The following is a 25980-nucleotide window of genomic DNA, read 5'->3' on the forward strand; positions in this document are numbered from 1 at the left end:
GTTGTGTATATATATATATATATATATATATATATATATATATATATATATATATATATATATATATATATATATATATAAATGTAAAATTTCACCAATTGTTCATTTGGTGTTATTATGGTCGCATAATTGCTTATAATCTTCATCTGTATAATTGTAGAATATAGTTTTCAGTATAGTTTACTTTAAAAAAAATTGTCACTGTGACATTTTAAATGTGCGGTATTATGAGTCAAAAATTTATAACTCCAAACGTTTTGTGTTTATCAATAATCTGAATGAGGAAGGTGTGGAACAGACAGTGTTGCACACTATATATTAGAATGGTGAAAATCGGTAAGAAACTGTATTTTTGAAGCAGTATTAAAATTTTATTTTTAGTTTTAGCAAAATTGAAGTTTAAGTTATTGACAAGGAATATGGAAGTTCTAAATGATGATTCTTCTTGTATGTTTTAATAAACATTGTCTGACATTCGTAATCGAATATGTGAAATTTGAAGGTCAATATGTGTTAAAATTAAGTTAAAAAAATACCCCCACCCCACAAAAAAAATATTGGGATAATTATAATGATTTAGGGGATATATAATGTATACGTAAAAAAATTGATAAAACCCTAATCTGGTCCCCAATTACCAAAAAACTCTGAAGAGAAAAGCAAATAGAGTTTGAAATATGTGAACAAATCGGCTAAAACATACTTTGTGACGGGTATATATTTTCCAAGATGAAGAAGCCACAAAACAATCAAATAATAAACAAAGGAGAAAAAAAATCCCTCCCGCCACCAAAATACAAAAAAAATAAAAAATGGAGGACATAAAAAATATTGGCATTGGACAATGATATTTATAAAATTCAGCAAAATAACATACCTACTCATTACTATTAGTGTGAAATTTGACCTTCCTGGTGGCACTCAGCACTCCTAGAAGACATATCCACTTCACGACGTTGACATTTTCACAACGCTGATGCCAAATAACGTTAGATTTGTTTAATATTTGATACTAAATTTCATATGAGGACGAATACTTTTTCGTGTCTCGTCCCCTTCAACTAATCTGAAACATTCAGATAGAAGGAGCTGCTAACTATCCGTCCCCCAGGAGTAGAAGAGTTCATGTGAGAGTATTGCCTTATGTGGTGGTGTCTAGCACAACACACACAGTCACCATGACAACAGTCACCATGACAACAGTCATATTGACAACAGTCACCATGACAAGTCATATTGACAACAGTCATATTGACAACAGTCACCATGACAACAGTCACTATGACAACAGTCACCGTGACAACAGTCACCATGACAACAGTCACCATGACAACAGTCATATTGACAACAGTCACCATGACAATAGTCATATTGACAACAGTCACCATAACAACAGTCACCATGACAACAGCCACCATGACAACAGCCACCATGACAACAGTCACCATGACAACAGTCACCATGACAACAGCCATCATGACAACAGTCACCATAACAACAGCCACCATGACAACAGTCACCATAACAACTGTCACCATGATAACAGCCACCATGACAACAGTCACCATGACAACAGTCACCATGACAACAGTCACCATGACAACAGTCACCATAACAACAGTCACCATGACAACAGCCACCATGACAACAGTCACCATGACAACAGTCATATTGACAACAGTCACCATGACAATAGTCATATTGACAACAGTCACCATAACAACAGTCACCATGACAACAGCCACCATGACAACAGCCACCATGACAACAGTCACCATGACAACAGTCACCATGACAACAGCCATCATGACAACAGTCACCATAACAACAGCCACCATGACAACAGTCACCATAACAACTGTCACCATGATAACAGCCACCATGACAACAGTCACCATGACAACAGTCACCATGACAACAGTCACCATGACAACAGTCACCATAACAACAGTCACCATGACAACAGCCACCATGACAACAGTCACCATGACAACAGTCACCATGACAACAGTCACCATAACAACAGTCACCATGACAACAGCCATCATGACAACAGTCACCATGACAACAGCCACCATGACAACAGCCACCATGACAACAGTCACCATGACAACAGTCACCATAACAACAGTCACCATGACAACAGCCACCATGACAACAGCCACCATGACAACAGTCACCATGACAACAGTCACCATAACAACAGTCACCATGACAACAGCCATCATGACAACAGCCACCATGACAACAGTCACCATGACAACAGTCACCATAACAACAGCCACCATGACAACAGTCACCATGACAACAGTCACCATGACAACAGTCACCATGACAACAGTCACCATAACAACAGTCACCATGACAACAGCCATCATGACAACAGTCACCATGACAACAGCCACCATGACAACAGCCACCATGACAACAGGCATCATGACAACAGTCACCATGACAACAGCCACCATGACAACAGGCATCATGACAATAGTCACCATGACAACAGCCACCATGACAACAGGCATCATGACAACAGCCATCATGACAACAGCCACCATGACAACAGCAACTATGACAACAGGCATCATGACAACAGTCACCATGACAACAGCCACCATGACAACAGTCACCATGACAACAGCCACCATGACAACAGCCACCATGACAACAGCCACCATGACAACAGCCACCATGACAACAGTCACCATGATAACAGTCACCATGACAACAGGCATCATGACAACAGTCACCATGACAACAGGCATCATGACAACAGTCACCATGACAACAGGCATCATGACAACAGCCACCATGACAACAGTCACGGTGACAACAGCCACCATGACAACAGCCACCATGACAACAGCCATCATGACAACAGCCACCATGACAACAGCCACCATGACAACAGCCACCATGACAACAGGCATCATGACAACAGTCACCATGACAACAGCCACCATGACAACAGTCACCATGACAACAGCCATCATGACAACAGCCACCATGACAACAGCCAACATGACAACAGCCACCATGACAACAGGCATCATGACAACAGTCACCATGACAACAGCCACCATGACAACAGTCACCATGAAAACAGTCACCATGACAACAGTCACCATGACAACAGTCACCATGACAACAGTCACCATGACAACAGTCACGGTGACAACAGCCACCATGACAACAGCCACCATGACAACAGCCACCATGACAACAGGCATCATGACAACAGTCACCATGACAACAGCCACCATGACAACAGTCACCATGACAACAGCCATCATGACAACAGCCACCATGACAACAGCCAACATGACAACAGCCACCATGACAACAGGCATCATGACAACAGTCACCATGACAACAGCCACCATGACAACAGTCACCATGAAAACAGTCACCATGACAACAGTCACCAAGACAACAGTCACCATGACAACAGTCACCATGACAACAGTCACGGTGACAACAGCCACCATGACAACAGTCACCATGACAACAGCCACCATGACAACAGCCACCATGACAACAGGCATCATGACAACAGTCACCATGACAACAGTCACCATGACAACAGTCACCATGACAACAGTCACGGTGACAACAGCCACCATGACAACAGTCACCATGACAACAGCCACCATGACAACAGCCACCATGACAACAGGCATCATGACAACAGTCACCATGACAACAGGCATCATGACAACAGTCACCATGACAACAGTCACCATGACAACAGTCACCATGACAACAGTCACCATGACAACAGTCACCATGACAACAGTCACCATGACAACAATCACCATGACAACAGCTACCATGACAACAGCCACCATGACAACAGCCACCATGACAACAGCCACCATGACAACAGGCATCATGACAACAGTCACCATGACAACAGTCACCATGACAACAGTCACCATGACAACAGCCACCATGACAACAGGCATCATGACAACAGCCATCATGACAACAGCCACCATGACAACAGGCATCATGACAACAGTCACCATGACAACAGTCACCATGACAACAGTCACGGTGACAACAGCCACCATGACAACAGCCACCATGACAACAGCCACCATGACAACAGCCACCATGACAACAGCCACCATGACAACAGCCACCATGACAACAGGCTTCATGACAACAGTCACCATGACAACAGTCACCATGACAACAGCCACCATGACAACAGCCACCATGACAACAGGCATCATGACAACAGCCACCATGACAACAGCCACCATGACAACAGTCACGGTGACAACAGCCATCATGACAACAGCCACCATGACAACATCCATCATGACAACAGTCACCATGACAACAGCCATCATGACAACAGTCACCATGACAACTGTCATGGTGACAACAGTGTAACATCTAGTTTTCTCTATCTAGTCTGTAATGGTGAGAAAAAACAGCAAAGTAGGGAAGAGAGGAGGGGAGGAGGAGGGAAGAGAAGAGAGGGGACAGACATGGATAAGGTTGAGGGGGGAACTCGTCCGCCTGGCAACAGAAAACGAGAGGCGCACAGGGAAGAGTGGAGGTAGGAGGAATGAAGGAAGGAGGAGGGGGAAGGAAGAAGGGATAAGAAGGAGTAAGGTGAGTGGACTGACTTTATTCTATCTATGCTGTTATACTATACTGATGTTCTGATGAAACCTGCCACCACCTGTCATTGAAACTAAATATAAATTCCACTTATTTATACAATGCGACAGGAACACTGCTTAATTTAGTTATCTCTCACTTGCTCATCTAGGTATCTCTGTCCTTCACTCTTACTTGAGGGGACATTGATTCAAAAAGAGGACTGAACTAAAGTCAAGCTTGTTATTTTACACATAGACATTTATTGAATAAAATTATTTCAGATTATTTCAATTTCCAGCAATTGATATTTAACACTTTGACATTCTATTATTTAACACAATATTGGCCAAATTAAAAAGTGGGAGATCACCCACTCCATACACGCCCACACCATGCATGGCTAAATGGTTCAGACTCCACTAGCTTGTCACCACTAAGACACACTTCTGGCTTAAGACAATGCATAACTGAACTCTCACCTTCTGAACTCAGACGGATACACCCTGAGGGTGTCTGGGTGTCACCCGTCAGGGTGAGGAAGCTGGCTGTCACCTTCCCTCTCTGAAAGCTTGCCTCTAACTGAATCTACCAGCCACCCCCAACGTGGGGAAGCTGTATACTCCTCCCTCGTGCCCAAATAAAGACTGAGAAGCAAAACTAGCCCTTATAGGACCCAGGCAGGTCCTGCAGTACACAAGGCCCTTCTTATTACGTACTGCCATGTCAGCGGATTGAAGCTAGTCAACACCTCCCTCGTACCATCTCGCACCACACCAACACGCTCACACACACACACACACACACACACACACACACACACACACACACACACACACACACACACACACACACACACACACACACACTTGGGGGCCTCGTAGCCTGGTGGATAGCGCGCAGGATTCGTAATTCTGTGGCTCGGGTTCGATTCCCGCACGAGGCAGAAACAAATGGGCAAAGTTTCTTTTACCCTAAGTGCCCCTGTTACCTAGCAGTAAATAGGTACCTGGGAGTTAGTCAGCTGTCACGGGCTGCTTCACCCCAGGAGTGTGTGTGTGTGGTGTGGGAAAAAAAAAAAAAAAAAAAAAAAAAGTAGTTAGTAAACAGTTGATTGACAGTTGAGAGGCGGGCCCAAAGAGCAAAGCTCAACCCCCGCAAAAACACAACTAGTAAACACAACTAGTAAACACACACACACACACACACACACACACACACACACACACACACACACACACACACACACACACACACACACACACACACACACAGATCCCCCCTGCCCCCAGTCACCCCCCAGACATCCCCCAGATCCCCCCAGACCCCCAGAGAAAGGGAGAACTCTGATACAAGAGTTTCCATGAAGAATCTCAAGGTTTGGTACACCAATGCTGATGGGGTATCTAATAAAGCAGAAGAGATAAAAGAAAGAGTGAGTGAAGCAGATCCTGACATAGTTGCAATTGTGGAAACTAAAATTAATGACATGATCTCAGATGCAATGTTTCCTGAAGGGTACCAGGTAATACGAAAAGAGAGGACACAGAGACAGGGAGGGGGAGTAGCACTCCTAATAAAGCGGAAATGGAAGTTTGAAGACCTGGGAAATCGAGTTACCAATGAGTGCACAAGCTTCATACATGGAACTCTGACAGTAGATGGGAGGAAGATTGTGATCTTGGTAATCTACAATCCCCCACCAAACAGTAGAAGACCCAGGCAGGAGTATGATGACAACAACAAAGCATGTATAGATGAACTGCAGAAGGCAGCAACACTAGCCCACAGAATGAGAGCGAAGCTGCTGATCATGGGGGACCTAAATCATGGAGAGATAAATTGGGAATCAAGGAATCCCCATGGAGGGGACGAAACGTGGGGAGCAAAATTAGTAGATGTTATAGATAGGAATTTCCTGACACAACATGTGAAGGAAGACACAAGGGAAAAAGGAGGAGATGCACCGAGCCTATTAGACCTTATTTTCACCCAGAACGTAGAAGATATCGAGAATTTAGAGCATGAAATACCTCTAGGGGCCAGTGACCATTGTGTCCTAGTCTTTGACTACATGATGGAATTCAAACTTATGACCATGGGACAAGAGATCTGGGAAAGGAGAGCTGACTACAGGAAAGGGGACTATATGAGGATAAGGGACTATCTGGGTGAAGTGCAGTGGGAGGAAGAAATTAGAGGAAAAACAGTCCAAGATATGATGGACCTAGTCATACAGAAATGCCAGGAGGCCGAAGAGAGATTTATACCAACGGTAAAGGGAAAAAATAAGAAGGAATATAATAACCCATGGTTTAATAGACAGTGTCAGGAAGCAAAAATGGGCAGCAGGCGGGAGTGGAGGAAGTACAGAAGACAAAGGACAGAGGACAACAGAAGCAGATACAGCAGAGCTAGGAACGATTACATTAACATAAGACGAACATCGGAAAGGGACTATGAGAACGATATTGCAATCAAAGCGAAAAAACAACCTAAGTTGCTACACAGTCATATAAGAAGAAAAATGTCGGTGAACGACCAAGTGACAAGACTAAGGAAGACAGAGGGGGCATATACTGAAAGTGACAAGGAAATCTGCGAGGCACTGAATGCCAGTTTCCATGGAGTGTTCACTACCGAGCCTGAGCAGCTCCCATTGTTGGAAGGGGTTACCCTAGATGAAAGACTATCAGATATAGAGGTGACAGCAGAGGAGGTAATGAAACAGTTGACAACTCTAGATGCAACTAAAGAAGTTGGACACGACAAAGTATCACCGTGGATACTAAAAGAAGCAGCACAGGCCTCAGCGTGCCTCTGGCAATGATCTTTAATGAGTCACTTATGTCAGGAGAATTGCCCAGTTGCTGGAAGAAGGCAAATGTCGTGCCGATCTTCAAGAAAGGTGATAGGGAGGAGGCACTTAACTATAGACCTGTATCACTGACAAGCATCCCCTGTAAAATACTGGAAAGAATAATTAGGCTACGACTGGTTGCACACCTGGAAAACATTAGGTTTGTGAACAAACATCAACATGGGTTCTGGACAGGGAAATCGTGCCTAACAAACCTTCTGGAATTCTATGATAAAATAACGAGGATAAGACAGGACAGAGATGGTTGGGCAGACTGCATATTTCTGGACTGCCAAAAAGCCTTTGATACAGTACCGCACATGAGACTGCTGTTCAAGCTCGAGAGGCAGGTGGGGGTGGGGGGAAAGGTCCTAGCATGGATAAGGAACTACCTAACAGGAAGGAGCCAAAGAGTTACGGTAAGGGGCGAGAAGTCGGACTGGCGAACAGTAACAAGTGGAGTACCACAAGGATCGGTGCTGGGACCAATTCTATTTCTTGTATATGTTAACGACATGTTTACAGGCGTAGAGTCCTACATGTCGATGTTTGCGGATGACGCAAAGTTGATGAGAAGAGTTGTGACAGATGAGGATTGCAGGATCCTCCAAGAGGACCTGAACAGGTTGCAGAGATGGTCAGAGAAATGGCTACTGGAATTCAACACAAGCAAATGTAAAGTTATGGAAATGGGACTAGGAGATAGGAGACCAAAGGGACAGTACACAATGAAGGGGAACAGCCTACCTGTAACGACGCGTGAAAGAGACCTGGGGGTGGACGTAATACCTAATCTATATCCTGACGCACATATTAATAGGATAACGACAGCAGCGTACTCTACACTGGCAAAAGTTAGAACATCATTCAGAAACCTAAGTAAGGAGGCATTTAGGGTGCTTTACACTGCCTACGTAAGGCCAGTCTTAGAGTATGCCGCCTCATCATGGAGTCCCCATCTGAAGAAGCATATAATGAAACTGGAAAAGGTTCAGAGGTTTGCAACGAGACTCGTCCCAGGGCTACGAGGGATGGGGTATGAGGAGCGCCTGAGGGAACTGTGCCTTACGACACTAGAAAGAAGAAGGGAGAGGGGGGACATGATAGGAACGTATAAGATACTCAGAGGGATTGTCAGAGTGGACATAGACGAAATGTTCACACGGAATAGTAACAGAACGAGAGGACATGGATGGAAGCTTGAAACTCAGATGAGTCACAGAGATGTTAGGAAGTTTTCTTTTAGCGTGAGAGTAGTGGGGAAATTGAATGCACTTCAGGAACAGGTTGTGGAAGCAAGTACTATTCATAATTTTAAAACCAGGTATGATAGAGAAATGGGACAGGAGTCATTGCTGTAAACAACCGATGCTCGAAAGGCGGGATCCAAGAGTCAATGCTCGATCCTGCAGACACAACTAGGTGAGTACACACACACACACACACACACACACACTCACACACAAACACACTCACACTCACACTCACACTCACACACACATACACACACACACACACACACACACACACACACACACACACACACACACACCTACAATTATAATTCACACTTATACATGAAAGAATGCAAAATACTTGCACTGTAACAACAGTCACCATGACAACAGTCACTATGACAACAGTCACCGTGACAACAGTCACCATGACAACAGTCACCATGACAACAGTCACCATGACAACAGTCACCATGACAACAGTCACTATGACAACAGTCACCGTGACAACAGTCACCATGACAACAGTCACCATGACAACAGTCACCATGACAACAGTCATGATGACAACAGTCACCATGACAACAGTCACTATGACAACAGTCACCATGACAACAGTCACTATGACAACAGTCACCATGACAACAGTCACCATGACAACAGCCACCATGACAACAGTCACCATGACAACAGTCACCATGACAACAGTCATCATGACAACAGTCACCATGACAACAGTCACCATGACAACAGTCACCATGACAACAGTCACCATGACAACAGTCACCATGACAACAGTCACCATGACAACAGTCATCATGACAACAGTCACCATGACAACAGTCACCATGACAACAGTCACCACGACAACAGTCACCATGACAACAGTCACCATGACAACAGTCACCATGACAACAGTCACCATGACAACAGTCACCATGACCACAGTCACTATGACAACAATCACCATGACCACAGTCACCATGACAACAGTCACCATGACAACAGTCACCGTGACAACAGTCACCATGACAACAGTCACCATGACAACAGTCACCATGACAACAGTCACCATGACAACAGTCACCATGACAACAGTCACCATGACAACAGCCACTATGACAACAGCCACCATGACAACAGTCATGATGACAACAGTCACCGTGACAACAGTCACCATGACAACAGTCACCATGACAACAGTCACCATGACAACAGTCACCATGACAACAGTCACCATGACAACAGTCACCATGACAACAGTCACCATAACAACAGTCACCATGACAACAGTCACCATGACAAGTCACCATGACAACAGTCATGATGACAACAGTCACCGTTACAACAGTCACCATGACAACAGTCACCATGACAACAGTCACCATGACAACAGTCACCATGACAACAGTCACCATGACAACAGTCACCATGACAACAGTCACCGTGACAACAGTCACCATGACAACAGTCACCATGACAACAGTCACCATGACAACAGTCACCATGACAACAGTCACCATGACAACAGTCACCATGACAACAGTCACCATGACAACAGTCATGATGACAACAGTCACCGTGACAACAGTCACCATGACAACAGTCACCATGACAACAGTCACCATGACAACAGTCACCATGACAACAGTCACCATGACAACAGCCACCATGACAACAGTCACCATGACAACAGTCACCATGACAACAGTCACCATGACAACAGTCACCATGACAACAGTCATGATGACAACAGTCACCGTGACAACAGTCACCATGACAAGTCACCATGACAACAGCCACCATGACAACAGTCACCATGACCACAGTCACCATGACAACAGTCACCATGACAACAGTCACCATGACAACAGTCACCATGACAACAGTCACCATGACAACAGTCACCATGACCACAGTCACCATGACAACAGTCATGATGACAACAGTCACCATGACAACAGTCACCATGACAACAGTCACCATGACAACAGTCACCATGACAACAGTCACCATGACAACAGTCACCATGACAACAGTCACCATGACAAGTCACCATGACAACAGTCACCATGACAACAGTCACCATGACAACAGTCACCATGACAACAGTCACCATGACAACAGTCACCATGACAACAGTCACCATGGCAACAGTCACCATGACAAGTCACCATGACAACAGTCACCATGACAACAGTCACCATGACAACAGTCACCATGACAACAGTCACCATGACAACAGTCACCATGACAAGTCACCATGACAACAGTCACCATGACAACAGTCACCATGACAACAGTCACCATGACAACAGTCACCATGACAACAGTCACCATGACAACAGTCACCATGACAACAGTCACCATGACAACAGTCACCATGACAACAGTCACCATGACAACAATAAGTGTTTAATATCTCTCCTCTGACAATAATAACAGATAACAGGAGAGGACTTCCAGGGCCTAACAGAACAAGGTGGAATATAACGTTAAATGAATTGATGTTGTTGAGGCGGAAGACCATTACTGTTCCTGACAATAATGATCCCATTGAGAGGTTCACCTTCCTTATGTATCCTTCTTGTCCTGTAAACTCCTGCAAGTATAAGTGTTCTGTCAACACAAGACTCCCTGAGTCCCTACAGTCTCACAGCTGAAGTTAATGACTCACTTGTTAAGGAAGCCCAGTCCTAGTCCTAAGTAACCTCTCTAGGGTTTTCCAGCTATCTTAGACAGTGTCAAGATAGCTAACAATTTCGGGAGCTCCTTCACCCATCTTGGGTTTTTCACAATCTCCACCGAAGTAGGCATTAACTTTGGCTGGCACGAGAGACTCGACACCAGTTGATGGATCAACCATCTCATGACACATGTCTCTGAAGACAGACTTCACTATGATCAATATGTCTTGCTCGTGCCAGTCGATTCCTTGCTCTCGCTTCCTTTGCAACTGCCTCAGGAAGGAATTTTTGAGGCAGAATCCTGCAGGAGTTGGAACTTTCCAATTGCGGGAGTCCCACCAGAAAAACTGGTTCTTGACGTGTCTGGGCATCCAAGGCTCAGCCTTCAAGCGGGAGAGGAGAGTCTTGCAGGTGAGGAACACCCGACGCTCCTGAGGCTCCAGCTGCTGCAGCACCTCCACCTCTGTCGCAGCCAGGCTACACCTCCACGACCCATCTTCTGTGTTGCTGAGCTGGATTATTTGTGAGGAGTCGGGCGTGAGGGGAGGTCTGCTGATCTCCTCAGGCCATGGCACCACCACCACTGGCACTAAGTCAACACTGACCAACAACAGCGGATACTCACTTCCCTGCCAGGCCAGTGACAGTGCCACACCCACCTGCGTCCTGGTCAGGCCAGGTGGCACTAGACTAAGACGCTTGTCACCGATGGTGTAGTTCTTCAGGCACTTTCCCACTCTATCATAAAACTTTGTTACTAAGTTATTCCCATGGAGACTTGAATTTTTAGTCTTAATTTTGACTTTTAACTTGTGACCGCTGGCTAAGACGTCTTTCTCTGTTTGTTGTATAACTTTAACTTTGACTCCAGAAAGCTTCTGGAGAACAAAATTAACATCAAACTCATCGGGACAATAGAGCCTTGTACCATCTGCAGCGCTCCCAGACAGTCTCAGTTCCCCTCTAAAAGTTTTATTTGAAACATTTTCTGTAATTTGTTGAAGCTCTCTCATTACTTCATCCTTGACCTCTTGTGCTTCACGCATGGTAAAGTCAACCGTTGTCTTCTCTAAGTCTCTCACCAAGTTCCTTAAGTCAATACGGCGGAGAAGATTCATAGCAGCTTCTGTTGGGTCATTATTTATGTGTTCAGAATCAGCTGATGATACAGTTCCACGTATATTGTACTTCTGCAGATATTGAGAGAAATGTCTAAAGACATCTTGTGGGGTAGTTCCCGCCCTGCAGGAAGGTTGGGGTTCCATGATAAATTCTGCTAAAAGTTGATAAGTGTGTTGATGGCCGAACATTGCAGCGAGGTGGGGAGGTGTGTGGCCATATCTGTCAGGCAGGAGCGGCTGGGCACCAAGGCTCAGGAGGAGGAGGACGCAGCCAGACTTGCCATGAGCGGCTGCCTGGTGGAGGGCAGTGGTGGCACCGGTGGGATCCACTAGTGTGTCTACAGCCAGGCCTCCCACCTTCACCAGGAGGTATATCAGCTGCTGCAGCCCACTTCGTGAGGCCACCAGGAGAGCCTGGGGTCCTGTGGACCACACTCGGAATCTTATAGCTTCGGCAATCTTCTTGGCCCAAGTAGTCTTCTTCAAGTAGCGAGTGAAGAGAGTCTTCTGAACGTCCAGAATCTCTTGCACCTGTTTCTTGTCGCTGGGGTGTTTTGTCTTCTCCTGTAGGTCCTGCAGCTTGTTCCTTTCCTTGTTATAAATACTCTGTAAAATATGTTGGGATATAATTATTATCACAACATTTTAATACCAACGATATCTGATTTCATTTTTTTTAAATAAAAAGCAATAGATATCGAAAGAAAGAAAAAAAAAATTAAAAAATCATTATAATAATGCCTCTTGCAGATTGTTGTAACTATTGCCGTAAAGAAGTTGTTGAAGAAACCGAAATGCCTCACAAACAATTGTTAATGCTACTATTTTTATCTTATACACTGATAGATACATAAATTATAACATAAATTATATACAATTTGTATTAGACCAAAAAAACTTTGTAACCTCATATTACAAAATATACAGATTATTCCTCAGCACTACCAAAATATAATATTAATATAGTTATTATAAAGTATTATTGATGTTGTAACATAACGGAAAATAGAGAAAAATGAAAAGTTAAAAACGCATAGAGTGAGAGAGAGTGAAGTGGAGGGGAGGAGTGAGGAAGAGCGGTCAGGAGAAAGGGAAAGTTTAAAATGGGAGAAAATGGGTTAGAGTAGGTAGATTAGATAAGAGGTAGATAGGTAGGGTAGAAAGTAGTAGAAGTGCTAGAAGATGAGAGGAAAAAAGAAGGAAGGGGGAAGGAAGAAGAAGTTCTGCCACCATTCATTCAAGATTTATTTATAAGACAATGAATGGAACTTGTCTGTCCTACAATATTAACTGATGTTATCATGTAACGACTGTAAGTATTTATATCATTTCATCAAGAATTATTATGTCATAATCTTTAGCAAGTAAACTTCCTAGTGCTCTCCACTCTAGCTTTCACTATATCATAGACATGAATACAAAATCTTGGGATCAGAATTAAAGACAATTTAAGAGTAAGATAATCAATTATTAATTTATATGTATATATTCAGGAAAATTCACAATCATATGGATATCATAACTCATCCCTGTCCCCTTTATGTTCAGATATCAACATTAATTAATAATTTGAGTCACCACACAATAATTTGAGAGCGCCTACGGCTGACTGTTCCTAAAAATCACACAACATATAAGTTGGAAAACACAAAATACTTCAATCAAACAATTTCACTCACCAAAGTCAGAGTATAAAATGGTCAGCAAGGAGGGGAAGATACGGCTGACAGACAGAGTCCCCACCGGCCTGGGACAGATCGGTGGGACAGGTGCCATGACAGACAGACCTAGTCTGGGCTACTGGAACCTCACTCTCTCTCTCTGTCTATCTCTCAAATGTACAATTTCTCAGGTATTTAAGGGAGAACCGAGAGCTAAACTCCTTCTACCGAAAGATAGCCTATTGATATCTTCCTACACACAAAGACAGCGGCTTGTTTGATGGAAAGAACACAGCCACCCGACTGCAGTTATCAGTTTAGCAGAGACCGAGGTCACATAACACGACCTGACCTACTCAACCTGTGACAATTAACACTCATAAGGTGTGACTTTTGACATGCCAAGGATCGACAGCCTGGCGCCACCAATATCCTGTTTACTGACACTCGTTGTATGTAAATTATTAAATACAACCATTTATGGTGTTACAACACAATGTTAACAAAATGTACTTGAAATGTCATCCAAACAGGAATATTTTATTTATTCTGCATGTTCAGCCTCGCTTACTAGGCTAAGTGGGACAGTTCTACTTGTTAGGCACAATATGTGGGCTGGTGTAAGAGAGAGAGATCATAGTACTATAGTGTACCAGTCAATGGAATATCACTGAATATATATAACTGCATATTGATCAATTTCCTTAATTGGATGTTAGTTTAGTTAGTCATGCCAAGTAAAGTATGAATGTAGTGAGGTGAACGACTGACTTGTGGAGGTGGAGCACCTCACCCACATACTGAGTGAGGTGTGGAGCATGTACACTGACCTGCTCCAGAGAGTGGGTGAGGTGTGGAGCATGTACACTGACCTACTCCAGAGAGTGGGTGAGGTGTGGAGCATGTACACTGATCTACTCCAGAGAGTGTGTGAGGTGTGGAGCATGTACACTGACCTGCTGCAGAGAGTGGGTGAGGTGTGGAGCATGTACACTGACCTGCTCCAGAGAGTGTGTGAGGTGTGGAGCATGTACACTGACCTACTCCAGAGAGTGGGCGAGGTGTGGAGCGTGTACACTGACCTGCTCCAGAGAGTGGGCGAGGTGTGGAGCATGTACACTGACCTGCTCCAGAGAGTGTGTGAGGTGTGGAGCATGTACACTGACCTCCTCCAGAGAGTGGGTGAGGTGTGGAGCTTGTACACTGACCTGCTCCAGAGAGTGGGCGAGGTGTGGAGCATGAACACTGACCTGCTCCAGAGAGTGGGTGAGGTGTGGACCATGTACACTGACCTCCTCCAGAGAGTGGGCGAGGTGTGGAGCATGGACACTGACCTCCTCCAGAGAGTGGGTGAGGTGTGGAGCATGTACACTGACCTCCTCCAGAGAGTGGGCGAGGTGTGGAGCATGAACACTGACCTGCTCCAGAGAGTGGGTGAGGTGTGGAGCATGTACACTGACCTGCTCCAGAGAGTGGGTGAGGTGTGGAGCATGTACACTGACCTGCTCCAGAGAGTGGGTGAGGTGTGGAGCATGTACACTGACCTGCTCCAGAGAGTGGGTGAGGTGTGGAGCATGTACACTGACCTGCTCCAGAGAGTGGGCGAGGTGTGGAGGCAGGGTGACTGTGGGCAGGCGACCTGTGGGGTCAGGAACATACAGAGAGCCGTCCATGTCCTTCACCATCCGGGCCGCCAGCTCCCAGTGTCCAGCGTCCAGGGCAGCGTGCAGAGGACTCGCGCCGGACTTGCTACATAAGGAGGACTGGGCACCAGCCAGGTGGAGGAAGCTGCAGGTCAAGGTGCACTTGGCACGAGCCGCCTGAACCATGAGCTGAGTCAGGCTCACCACTGACCTGCCTCGGGGCCAGCAGGCTCTCCATGGAGCCTCGCCTCTTATGGTGGATATTACTTCATCAACACCTGCACCAACCTCTCCTACTACATCAACACCTGCACCAAGCTCTCCCAACTCTTCAATTTTATCACGTTCTTGCTCCAGAACATGAAGGAACACCTGTAAACACATTGTATTGTTGTAACACATTCACCAACACCTTTAAACACATTTTAGTGCTATTACTACATCAACACCTGCACTAAGCTCTCTTACTTCATCAACACCTGCACTAAGCTCTCTTACTTCATCAACACCTGCACCAAGCTCTCTTACAACATCAACACCTGCACTAAGCTCTGTTACCACATCAACACCTGCACCAAGCTCTCTTACTACATCAACACCTGCACTAAGCTCTCCTACTTCATCAACACCTGCACCAAGCTCTCTTACTACATCAACACCTGCACCAAGCTCTCCTACTTCATCAACACCTGCACCAAGCTCTCTTACTTCATCAACACCTGCACTAAGCTCTCCTACTTCATCAACACCTGCACCAAGCTCTCTTACTACATCAACACCTGCACCAAGCTCTCCTACTACATCAACACCTGCACTAAGCTCTGTTACTACATCAACACCTGCACCAAGCTCTCTTACTACATCAACACCTGCACTAAGCTCTCCTACTTCATCAACACCTGCACCAAGCTCTCTTACTACATCAACACCTGCACCAAGCTCTCCTACTTCATCAACACCTGCACCAAGCTCTCTTACTTCATCAATACCTGCACCAAGCTCTCTTACTACATCAACACCTGCACCAAGCTCCCCCAGCTCTTTGATCTTAGCACGTTCTTCCTCCAGTATATGAAGGAACACCTGTAAACACATTATATTGTTGTAAGACATTCACCAACACCTGTAAACACAATATATTGTTGTAAGACATGCACCAACACCTATAAACACATTATATTGTTGTAAGACATGCACCAACACCTGTAAACACATTATATTGTTGTAAGACATGCACCAACACCTATAAACACATTATATTGTTGTAAGACATGCACCAACACCTGTAAACACATTATATTGTTGTAAGACATGCACCAACACCTGTAAACACATTATACAGCGTCTGCAAATACACATAGAAATTGTGCTGCACTAGTGAGGCAGGGAGGGTTCTGTCTCATCTCCCTATTATTCCAAACCAATTTACCTTCCCCTCCCCAATCTTACACGCTCAATATGCCTCCTTTCACTATGGTAATTGTGCACCATAAAGTAGCTTTATCCTTCATGTGTGGGAAATTTCCGTGACCTAGAGTACTAACCCCTGATACAACAAGATAAATTTTCTGCGCCAGGAAACTAATTTTACTAACATTATTAATTTCTAGTTAGTGAACACCAGAAGTTTCCTGGAAGCGTTGGAGGGTGGTTGCTTCACCCACCACATCCGCACGATGACTTATTTTGCCTGACTTCCAATAACGCCAGTCTGCCATCTGCTTTCATTTGCAATTGCTGTATTAGTTTGGATTTAATCAAAATCTAGATAGAACTCAGTGACTTTCTCCTGTGACTTATGTGTTTCGTGCGTTTTTTAAATAGTCACACAATGAATTCTATTTACATATTATATGTCTCAGTTACTGAATTAGTCTCCGTACAGCGTTCCAAGCATTAAAAAAATGCTCCTTGTAACTGAGACCAATATAATACATATTATATGTATAATATATATACATATAATATACATAATTTAACACCTTCCTCTCTTCGTTCATGAACGAATTAAATTCACAGACGTAGGAGTGGCGTGACTAGTCCCGGGGGAGTGGGAGGAGTGGCGTGACTAGTCCCGGGGGAGAGGGAGGAGTGGCGTGACTAGTCCCGGGGGAGAGGGAGGAGTGGCGTGACTAGTCCCGGGGGAGAGGGAGGAGTGGCGTGACTAGTCCCGGGGGAGAGGGAGGAGTGGCGTGACTAGTCCCGGGGGAGAGGGAGGAGTGGCGTGACTAGTCCCGGGGGAGAGGGAGGAGTGGCGTGACTAGTCCCGGGGGAGAGGGAGGAGTGGCGTGACTAGCCCCGGGGGAGAGGGAGGAGTGGCGTGACTAGTCCCGGGGGAGAGGGAGGAGTGGCGTGACTAGCCCCGGGGGAGAGGGAGGAGTGGCGTGACTAGCCCCGGGGGAGAGGGAGGAAGGTCGGCCATTAAGTAAGAGATCTGCGAGGCTCTCGTGAGGTGCTCCTGGCAGCTGCTTTCTGTTCGTGGACCAGATTATCTTCACTTCCGCTGCCGCATCCTCCAATTACTAGAGACCTCGTCCTGGTTGTATTTAAATGTTTCTACTTTTATTTCTGAGCTCAGAAAAATTAGTGATTCAGCCGGGTTATGAGGCATGCATTCTAACCAAACAGAGTGAGTCTCTCACTTTATTAATTAACTTTCAGATTTGTCTAAACTGTGCCAATTGATAGTAGGTTGAAGCAATTGTTACTATGTGACCTTTTGGCAGATCTACTGTGATGACCTGAGAGACCAATCCATCTGTTTCAACAAGCTGGATACTGAGACGCAGAGTCACGAGGTCCCCACTGACTGTCTGGACTACACTTGTTGCCCACACACTCGTGTTTCTGATAGTTAATGTAGAAATCTTCTTGACAGATAACATCACTTGGTCTTTCACTTAACAAACTGTAGAGTAGCTCACTAACCAATTTAATTAAATATTATTAATTTATAATTTACGGTTGATATAACTATTAAATCAACCCCCCCCCCCCCCCAAAAAAAAAAAAAAAATTATGTGTACAGGGTAACACCCAACAGAAGATAAAACTGAACGTACAGTACACCCATATATACGAACATAAAGTAACAAGTTGCCTACTAGGAAATTTCCCACATAAAATTATGGTCCTTTATGAACTCCGTTTACAGTCTCCGTGGTGTAGTGGTAAGACACTCGCCTGGCGTTCCGCGAGCGCTATGTCATGGGTTCGTATCCTGGCCGGGGAGGATTTACTGGGCGCAATTCCTTAACTGTAGTCTCTGTTTAACGCAACAGTAAAATGTGTACTTGGATGAAAAAACGATTCTTCGCGACAGGGGATCGTATTCCAGGGACCATAGGATTAAGGACTTGCCCGAAACGCTACGCGTACTAGTGGCTGTACAAGAATGTAACAACTCTTGTATATATCTCAAAAAAAAAAAATGGATAGTCAAAATTAGACTATCCGTAAACAAACCGGTGCACCAAATTTGACACCTACAGGTTCACGGATAAAATTTTAATAAAATCTAGTTCTTATTTAAAAGGATAGCCAGAAATTAGACTATTCTTAAATCAAACTATAAACTACAGCAGGAAGTAGGCTGCCATTATTTCCTAGCCAAACTTGACCAACCTACAATAATAATTAAGTGATAACACCCACAGCTGCCAGGTAATAAAACCTAATGTTTAAAGTGGTAATTGTGGGCCACAGTCATTTGCCCACAGAACTTGCCACAACACCTGAAGTAGTGATACAAATATTCCGGTGACCAGGTGCTACAGATCATAACTTCCATAATAACCCAGTATTAACGGCAGCTTTGGAGTGGCCATATCATTTAACTATAATTTATTTATGTGTTAATGACATTCACCCATCCTAAAACCAGGCTGAGACAATTACTCAACTTAAAAGTATAATTAACTTCTTTAAATTAAATAACTCTGCTATAGTGTTTACTATAATAGAATCGCACCAACCAACAGAAAATAATAATTGGAGAATCAGTTCCAAGCTTTATAAACGCACAGCTAATTACATTAATTATCGTTTCAGGAGGAAGTTACGGTTGGGAACCACGTTAATTCATTTCACAGCTTGACCATTCCGTGAGAATATTTCTCCAGATGGAGTTCACCTCTCGCATGACTCAAGAGCACATGTGACCAACAAATTGATCAACAGTATCAAGTACCATATGAGGCTGTGGCGAGAAGGCCAAACATAATATATGTATATATTCCCTGAACATAATTGTGTATTTTCTTATATAAAACGTAACAAAATATTGCACTATTCCATTCTGCACATCATTGTATTATAGAATTTCTTGCAAACCCTTTATGAGGGTAGGACATCCTTAGGCTAGAGCTGAATTGAAGAATGTTCAACCAAGTCTAATCAATTTAATTGTGCTAACCCAACTAGGGTAGGATTATTATACACCTAGCACTGTACTTAGGAATTTAAGCCTAGCCAAAATTTAACCCATTTCACAGACCCGAAATAGGGAAGGAATTATTAATTGCAGGAATTGTGTTTACCATATATTTACCATTATTACTTTATTTCTATTGGATTTCATCTTAATACATCAACACCTGCACCAACAGGTGCAGATTACAAGGTATAACTACTCCATACGAAAGTGAAAATGAAGGACTAAACCGAGGAACTTCATGTAGTGATAATAAGTACCACTCAAATCTTGTGTGTATTTAATATTTAACATATATATGTCAACCTTTGAGTGAGGTAGGATAACATAGCCTAGTAAAGGAAATTAAAATACTAGGCTATTACCAACAGTACTTGTTTCAGCTACATGAACAAGTACCCCAGTTATATAAGCAATAACTGTATAAGCCCTATAAGGCTTAAACAAACAACCAATTATTACGAGCCCCTTTCAATTTCTCCCCAAATCCGGCTTTAAGAGTCATATCTTCTGACCCTATTGATTCCCTGTGGTGCAGGGGGCCTCTTGATATATATGTTGACCAGCTCGGCCGCTTGATAAGGGAGAAATTTGCACTTATAAGTTTGAAGGTAAAGGGGAAGTAGCCCCCTTGAGACAAACAAAATGGCGCCCATTGCCTGCAAATCTGGCATTTTGTGGATGACGCCAGCCGGCTGCGGATTGGCTGGCTGAGGTCACATGGTACGGGCGACCATTCAGCGTCAGCCGTGATGTCACCGAATGCCCTTGGCGGCGCCAACAGAAGTAGCGTCAGAGTTGACCTGACTGTGAAAGCGAGAGGACGTGCGTCGATCAGCTCTCGAGGATTGGAGGCTCTGGGGGTCTTTCTCAGTGGATTATAGTTAGCCATCGCAGCCCACCATTGTCACTGGAGACCCTGTACTTCTAGGTAGCAAGAAGAAACCAAGTTTATTGAGCAGAGAAGTGCCAAAACTTGAGGAATCGGTCGGCGACAATTTTGGAGGGCGCCGCCTGTCGCTTGAGGGTCTGGACGGTGTGGCAGGCAGGCCTGCTGTAACTGGATCATATCCACTGAGGACGTCGGAAGGACAACACCATTCCTAGGACAAGGAACAATGCCTTTTTGGAGGGAACGAGTATGTATACAGTGACTAGCTCAGTAACCCCTGGTTGGACCAGGATTGGGATATCTGAATCGGTGGGAGCTGCACAGCGGTGACGCGACAGCTTCACGACACCTGAGGTCTTGCAACACGTTACTGGATCATCAAGGACCGATTCAGGAAGCGTGGGAACCTCACACCATCGAAGGACAGGTGTCGTGAGCCAGGAATGTTAAAGGTAGATGAATTTTCCCTCCCATTACCCCTTGTTGAGTAGGATAGTTAGGCCACGATACATTATATATATATATATATATATATATATATATATATATATATATATATATATATATATATATATATATATATATATATATATATATATATATATATATATGCGAACAAGCCTGAATGGTCCCCAGGACTATATTCAACTGAAAACTCACACCCCAGAAGTGACTCGAACCCATACTGCCAGGAACTACGCAAGTGGTATGTACAGGATGCCTTAATCCGCTTGGCCATCACGACCGGACAAAAGGAGGTGATAGCCGAAGCTATTTGAACCCACCCACCCCCGCCAGAACATGGATGGTAATCTTGGGCATAGCATTTTATCAAATCATCTCATTCTTTGGGACACACGTGAGGAACACAAATACGAACAAGCCTGTGTTCATCTTTTGTTTAGGTATGAAAATACTGTTGGTAAGCGATTAGTTAGAAATAGCCCTCGTAGTGATAATATTGTCATTTATAAAAATACCTTGTTAAAGACTGTAATAAGTTCTATGTTGGGCAAACATCTAAAGATTTGAAATGTAGAATCTCGCAACATAAATACTCTAAGACATGGCCAATTGTCTAATGCTTTGTTCGTTCATTTGTCAGAAGATGCTCACCAAATTAATTGGGAGATGGCTTTTTCAATAACGAATTGTAAAAGCACCTATAACAGAAACATAATTGAATCTGCTTTGATACAGATCACAAAAGAAAGTCATTTGAACATTAGCAGTGGTTTATATAACTTAGATCCATTTTTAATAGATCAATTAAAGGGCGATTTGAGTAGGATCATTGGAACACATTTGTCTCACTAATTCATTGTAAATATTTACTATCTTATGCTATGATTATCCATGTGTGGGCCTGTGTGTGGTTATGAATGGGAGCTGCATCGGATGGGCCAATAGGGCCTCTGCAGTTTTTGTGCGGCTCATATTTGTACCATATTTGTTGACTTATTGTACCTCACCTCACTCCACCATTCTCTCCTACCTATTTATGTCCAGTACTCGACCTGTAAAACCACTCCTTCTGAAGATGTATTAATATACGAAAGTACTTTAGGAAATTCCTGTTTCAATTTTGACACTGTGTCACATTTTTAATCATGTGTTTATTTTTCGTGATTTACACACACACACACACATATATATATATATATATATATATATATATATATATATATATATATATATATATATATATATATATATATATATATATATATGTCGTACCTAGTAGCCAGAACGCACTTCTCAGCCTACTATGCAAGGCCCGATTTGCCTAATAAGCCAAGTTTTCCTGAATTAATATATTTTCTCTATTATTTTTCTTATGAAATGATAAAGCTACCCATTTCATTATGTATGAGGTCAATTTTTTTTTATTGGAGGTAAAATTAATGTAGATATATGACCGAACCTAACCAACCCTACCTAACCTAACCTAACCTATCTTTATAGGTTAGGTTAGGTTAGGTAGCTGAAAAAGTTAGGTTAGGTTAGGTTAGGTTAGGTAGGTTAGGTAGTCAAAAAACAATTAATTCATGAAAACTTGGCTTATTAGGGAAATTGGGCCTTGCATAGTAGGCTGAGAAGTGCGTTCTGGCTACTAGGTACGACATATATATATATATATATATATATATATATATATATATATATATATATATATATATATATATATATATATATATATATATATATATGTCGTACCTAGTAGCCAGAACTCACTTTTTGGCCTACTATTCAAGGCCCGATTTGCCTAATAAGCCAAGTTTTCCTGAATTAATATATTTTCTCTAATTTTTTTCTTATGAAATGATAAATCAACCCCTTTCATTATGTATGAGGTCAATTTTTTTTATTGGAGTTAAAATTAACGTAGATATATGACCGAACCTAACCAACCCTACCTAACCTAACCTAACCTATCTTTATAGGTTAGGTTTGGTTAGGTAGCCAAAAAAGTTAGGTTAGGTTAGGTTAGGTAGGTTAGGTAGTCGAAAAAACATTAATTCATGAAAACTTGGCTTATTAGGCAAATCGGGCCGTGCATAGTAGGCTGAGAAGTGCGTTCTGGCTACTAGGTACGACATATATATATATATATATATATATATATATATATATATATATATATATATATATATATATATATATATATATATATATATATATATATATATATATATATATATATATATATATTAGTATATTTTGGTAGCAGTCTTTCCTGTAGACATATATTATTAAATATGACCGAAAAAGTAAGATTAATAATTCTAACACGAATTTTCTCAATCTTTCGTACATTACGCTTCACTGTTGGAGGTAAATCAAAAATCAATTCTCCAAAATTCATTTTTATTTCTAGTCTGACGCGACACGGGCGCGTTTCGTAAAACTTATTACATTTTCAAAGACTTTAGTTCACAAATACACAACTGATTAGAACTTACGTATCTCTGATTTTATATCTACATTTGAGTGAGGTGGGAGGGGTGATGTGGCATTAACACAAGACAGAACAAGAGGGGATATTAATAGGGTATTAAAAGTATCAACACAAGACAGAACACAAACAATGGGTATTGAATGGAAGTGTTTGTAGAAAGCCTATTGGTCCATATTTCTTGATGCTTCTATATTGGAGCGGAGTCTTGAGGTGGGTAGAATATAGTTGTGCAATAATTGGCTGTTGATTGCTGGTGTTGACTTCTTGATGTGTAGTGCCTCGCAAACGTCAAGCCGCCTGCTATCGCTGTATCTATCGATGATTTCTGTGTTGTTTACTAGGATTTCTCTGGCGATGGTTTGGTTGTGGGAAGAGATTATATGTTCCTTAATGGAGCCCTGTTGCTTATGCAACAGGGCATAATTGCTTATTGCTTATGCATAAGCAACAGGGCTCCATTAAGGAACATATAATCTCTTCCCACAACCAAACCATCGCCAGAGAAATCCTAGTAAACAACACAGAAATCATCGATAGATACAGCGATAGCAGGCGGCTTGACGTTTGCGAGGCACTACACATCAAGAAGTCAACACCAGCAATCAACAGCCAATTATTGCACAACTATATTCTACCCTCCTCAAGACTCCGCTCCAATATAGAAGCATCAAGAAATATGGACCAATAGGCTTTCTACAAACACTTCTATTCAATACCCATTGTTTGTGTTCTGTCTTGTGTTGATACTTTTAATACCCTATTAATATCCCCTCTTGTTCTGTCTTGTGTTAATGCCACATCACCCCTCCCACCTCACTCAAATGTAGATATAAAATCAGAGATACGTAAGTTCTAATCAGTTGTGTATTTGTGAACTAAAGTCTTTGAAAATGTAATAAGTTTTACGAAACGCGCCCGTGTCGCGTCAGACTAGAAATAAAAATGAATTTTGGAGAATTGATTTTTGATTTACCTCCAACAGTGAAGCGTAATGTACGAAAGATTGAGAAAATTCGTGTTAGAATTATTAATCTTACTTTTTCGGTCATATTTAATAATATATATATATATATATATGCGAACAAGCCTGAATGGTCCCCAGGACATATGCAACTGAAAACTCACACCCCAGAAGTGACTCGAACCCATACTCCCAGAAGCAACGCAACTGGTATGTACAAGACGCCTTAATCCACTTGACCATCACGACCGGACATAATGAGGTGATAGCCGAGGCTATATGAACCACCCCACCGCCGGCACTCGGATAGTTATCTTGGGCATAGCATTTTACCAAATCACCTCATTCTTTGGGGCACACGTGAGGAACACAAATGCGAACAAGCCTGAATGGTCCCCAGGACATATGCAACTGAAAACTCACACCCCAGAAGTGACTCGAACCCATACTCCCAGAAGCAACGCAACTGGTATGTACAAGACGCCTTAATCCACTTGACCATCACGACCGGACATAATGAGGTGATAGCCGAGGCTATATGAACCACCCCACCGCCGGCACTCGGATAGTTATCTTGGGCATAGCATTTTACCAAATCACCTCATTCTTTGGGGCACACGTGAGGAACACAAATGCGAACAAGCCTGAATGGTCCCCAGGACATATGCAACTGAAAACTCACACCCCAGAAGTGACTCGAACCCATACTCCCAGAAGCAACGCAACTGGTATGTACAAGACGCCTTAATCCACTTGACCATCACGACCGGACATAATGAGGTGATAGCCGAGGCTATATGAACCACCCCACCGCCGGCACTCGGATAGTTATCTTGGGCATAGCATTTTACCAAATCACCTCATTCTTTGGGGCACACGTGAGGAACACAAATGCGAACAAGCCTGAATGGTCCC

General features: G+C 43.1%; 1 protein-coding gene across 2 annotated transcripts in view; it reads right to left on the reverse strand.

Moving 5' to 3' along the window:
* Positions 1-10937: 10937 nt before the first annotated feature.
* The window catches only part of LOC138350875 (uncharacterized), a 45996-nt gene continuing 30953 nt past the window's right edge, over positions 10938-25980 (reverse strand). Inside the window, exons 2-3 of one of the 2 annotated variants that reach the window (XM_069302326.1) lie at positions 15765-16193; positions 10942-13123 (exon numbers count right to left, since the gene is read on the reverse strand). In XM_069302326.1, coding sequence (XP_069158427.1) covers positions 11444-13123; positions 15765-16193 — 2109 coding nt within the window. In that variant the 3' untranslated portion in view covers positions 10942-11443. Of the gene's footprint in view, positions 13124-15764; positions 16194-25980 lie in introns of both variants that reach the window. The other variant, XM_069302332.1, reaches the window with a different exon arrangement.

Source organism: Procambarus clarkii, chromosome 5, assembly GCF_040958095.1.
Source record: "Procambarus clarkii isolate CNS0578487 chromosome 5, FALCON_Pclarkii_2.0, whole genome shotgun sequence".
NCBI lineage: Eukaryota > Metazoa > Arthropoda > Malacostraca > Decapoda > Cambaridae > Procambarus > Procambarus clarkii.